Source organism: Strongylocentrotus purpuratus, unplaced genomic scaffold (genome assembly GCF_000002235.5).
Source record: "Strongylocentrotus purpuratus isolate Spur 01 unplaced genomic scaffold, Spur_5.0 spur5_scaffold_3, whole genome shotgun sequence".
Taxonomy (NCBI): Eukaryota; Metazoa; Echinodermata; class Echinoidea; order Camarodonta; family Strongylocentrotidae; genus Strongylocentrotus; species Strongylocentrotus purpuratus.
In genome coordinates this window covers 29,887,353-29,891,044 of record NW_022145609.1, presented here as the reverse complement: position 1 = coordinate 29,891,044, position 3,692 = coordinate 29,887,353, and the positions used below count along the sequence as shown (strand labels likewise).

The 3,692-nt window shown below is 35.0% G+C and overlaps 1 protein-coding gene across 1 annotated transcript in view; it reads left to right on the top strand.

The window, feature by feature from the left end:
- The window catches only part of LOC590364 (phospholipase A2, minor isoenzyme-like), a 5,483-nt gene extending 2,561 nt beyond the window's left edge, over positions 1-2,922 (top strand). The window contains exons 3-4 of the mRNA XM_030995670.1: positions 1,717-1,853; positions 2,666-2,922. Coding sequence (XP_030851530.1) covers positions 1,717-1,853; positions 2,666-2,811 — 283 coding nt within the window. The 3' untranslated portion in view covers positions 2,812-2,922. The remainder of the gene's footprint in view (positions 1-1,716; positions 1,854-2,665) is intronic.
- Positions 2,923-3,692: the final 770 nt, after the last annotated feature.

Sequence of the window (3,692 nt, the reverse complement as noted above, 5' to 3'; positions counted from 1 at the left end):
ATTAGAAATTATACGTATTACTCAAACAATTTATGTTGATTGTTCTTATCTTTTTAAAGTAAGGACCGATGCAGTGCGTAATAGAAATATTTACATAATTTATGAATATTCATTAAGACCAAATTAAACTCTTTTTTAAATAAAACAATTATTTTTTGTGGTTGAATGAAAATTTAAGGACTTTAAAACATTTACTAATTCATTTAACATGGCTAAGCAAAGACAAGACAATTTTTAATTGTTACCTAGTTCAAAACAAATCAAAACTTGATATTTCAGGAAATTGTCAACCAATTTTCCTTTTAAGATGCTACGATCAAGTATATATAAAATTTGGAGCCTTTCAATAAGTGTCGAATTGAAGCGTAAGTAATAGTTTGTGATGGTGGTAGATATATATATATATATATATATATATATATATATATGTATATATATATATATATATGGTTAAATCTTAAATAGAAGTAGTGTTAGTGATTAGTGATTAATCTTAAATAGAAGTAGTGAATGATTAGTGGATGTTACTTGTTAGATTAGATGGGTACCAAATCGTGCAATATGTAATCCTATCATAGCTTTTTTTAATTATCTAAAATGATTACAATACTTAAATTATTTACGTTAATGTAACTCGATTTAACTGAGTAAAAATTTATTCAGCAAAATAAGTCAATTCTACTTAAGATGCCGTAGGTAATATTTACTTAATAAAAATAAGGCAATTCTTTTCCTCAATTTTATTGAGTTATTTCGACTATTATTTTTTTACAGTGCATACAGTAATCAGTATATTATACAAATCATCTTTCAACGGGAAAGCCATTGTTTGAAAAATTAACAAAAATGTGCATTGCGGCTTAATCAATATTTTCCTATTGGCATAAATGTTGAACTAGCTTAATGATATATGTTTATTTTGCAAACGAGTATTATGTTTGCCACATCTATCATTGCTGTGTCATATCTTTCTAAGTGTACTATGGAATCTTATTTTAACTGTTCTGTATATAAACGCTGTGCTTTTTGATGTAAATATGTTCATGTTTGTTCAGGGCCCATGGAGGACCACTACTTATTGGTGAATGGGCTACCCTGACAAAAGATTAGAAATAAATAAATAAATAAATTGTACAAAATGTCTACAACAAACTGCATAAATGTTACAAACCTCGGAGTGGGTACCCCCCCCCCCCCCAGCCCCGGTCCCGTGCAAGGAATAGACGCCCGACCAAATTTCTATAAACACACATCATTAATTGATATTCTGCTCGTTGTAACGGTTTTATCCCATAGTTTAGAAATCCCTAGACTTCGACAATAGTTATCTAATTCGATTTTATTTATCTGTTTTTTTTTGTTTGTTTTTTTTGTTTGTCTTTTTTTTTTGCATTTTTGGATTCATTGGGGTCCAAGCTATCAGAAATTGATGGGGTTCGAATTTTCCCGAAGACACCAAATTTCCCTATTGCGCTTTATATAAGCCATTTTGTCACCCAATATGGACCCCCCAGGAAGTGAAGGAGGGGTCTGAAAATTTGAACCCCATCATTTTGGGCCAATTGGGACCCTTTTGAAGCCAAAACAGCAACAACAACCAAAACAAACCAAAAAAAAATGGCAGAAAAATCCTATGGGATTACATACCGCACTATAGGGTGTCATGACATTGAATGAGAAACAATGAATTAAACATAACTTTCCCTTTCCCTGCAGGTGTTGTAAATGGCATGACGAATGTTATGACAGGTTGCTGGATTCGAAAGCTTGTAAGAACCTGGTTCATGTCTACATAAGACCATATAGATTCTGGCAACGTCGATGTTGGAAGAAAGATGCAGAGATCAAATGCTGTAAGTTATAACTTTTATTCTCATGAATGGTTTTTACTATTAACATGCTTACTTAGTCAATTTTCAGAAGTATACCCGCGAACTAGTAGTGGTTCTTTAAAAGGGGTTTGGGGCTGCTTAAACCGTCACCCCTCAAATAAAAAGAAGAAGAAAGAGAATCGTTTCGTTCATGTAGAATAAATGCAGGAACCCCGAAACCCACTTCCCAACCTCCAAAGCCCCCTCCCTCCCCCCCCCCCCCCCCATTTATATGTATAGGATTAATTACTTATTAACATACACTTTTCAAATGTTCTGTTAGACTTACAACTTTGTATTACCCCCATGCAGGAGCCTATAACAAACACGCTATGATTAACATAATGCACCTTCATTCTCACTTCTACTTTGACTTAGTCCCTATGTTCACAATTAAAGGGGCACGTTCCCGCCAGTGTAGTTATCGGAACATGCCATCTGCGTAAGAGCCGTATTCTGTTGGTGTCAAGCGCCGTCCGCCAGCGCGTACGTGTTTTGAGCGCCCTCTGGAATACGGGGAACATGCCCCTTTAACTACAAGCAAACCAATTGATATTTTATGGACTTACACTTATCAAAATTAGCTATGTGTTGTTTTTATCATGTTTTGTCCTTGTATAACCGAAACTTACAATGTGTAACGTGAAATGTGAAATATGAAAATAAATTAAACTGAACTGAATTATATCACGTTTCATTACATTTGTAGCATTCAAACGTTTTTAACATTTTAGCAATAGTTCTCTAGCCATTTTTTTTTTGTGTGCATTATTTTGTTTACTTCTTTTCATTAGATTCCAAACGCTCTTGTTCTAAAGGACTGTGTCAGTGTGACCGAGAGGCGGCGCTCTGCTTTGCTCGTGCTAAATATAATGAAGAGCTCGAGGATTTTGATCGTGACAAGTGCAACCTTCCATGGGTGATGTCAGGTCCATGGTGATATCAAATGTCAATATTTAGTTTCAGATAATACTTTTTTTTCTCTCTTCTCTAGAGATATCTAGTTTGTATGTACTTATTGTGAAGAATAAGTTATTATTACAGTGGCGGATCCAGGGTCATATCCCAGATAGGGGTAGGGGTATTTACTTCATTTTTTTTTCTTCTTTTAAGTCCCATTTGCAGGCCAAAAAATGAAAAGGTTAAATTCCAACGGCATTTGAAAGACAATACTAATTTAGAACTTCCCTCAAAACGAAAGGGCTTGAAAATGATCCTTTTACTGAATGTACGTACGTTTTGTGATGCACAAAGATTCAATCAATATAATTTTGGCCATTACAAGTAGTGGGTTATTGATGTAGACAAATGCTCATGTACATGTTACAGCTCATTTTATGTATGTTATTACCAAAGAAGAAAAAAATATGTCAGTCAGTCACTTAATAGTACCCGACAGTGAAGTCTAAACGGGTTTCCTTTCATAATTTGAATACTAGGACACTGTTGATATTTGAATTTCACAGATAGGGCATACATGGCATATTCATAATTCCGGCAAAGTTCTACAGAATTTGATGTTGGCTGCAAGAGGGACATAGTGTGACAATAAATAAAGAGGGGAGGGGGTATAATCACATTTTTACGAGGGGCGGGGGTAAAATATTTGCATAAAAATGAGTTGACACGCAGACAGAAGGACATTAAAATATTAACATTTTATGAGGTTCTTGAAAAGGAAAAGGGGGTAGTAACTTCTTGGGGTACACATGACCGATTCTGTGCATATATCCTCCTTCAGTGTGCTGATTGGTTTAGTTTTCCAAGGTGGCACCTGCCCTACGCCCCCCCCCCCCACCCCCACCCCTCATGTTCCCCTGT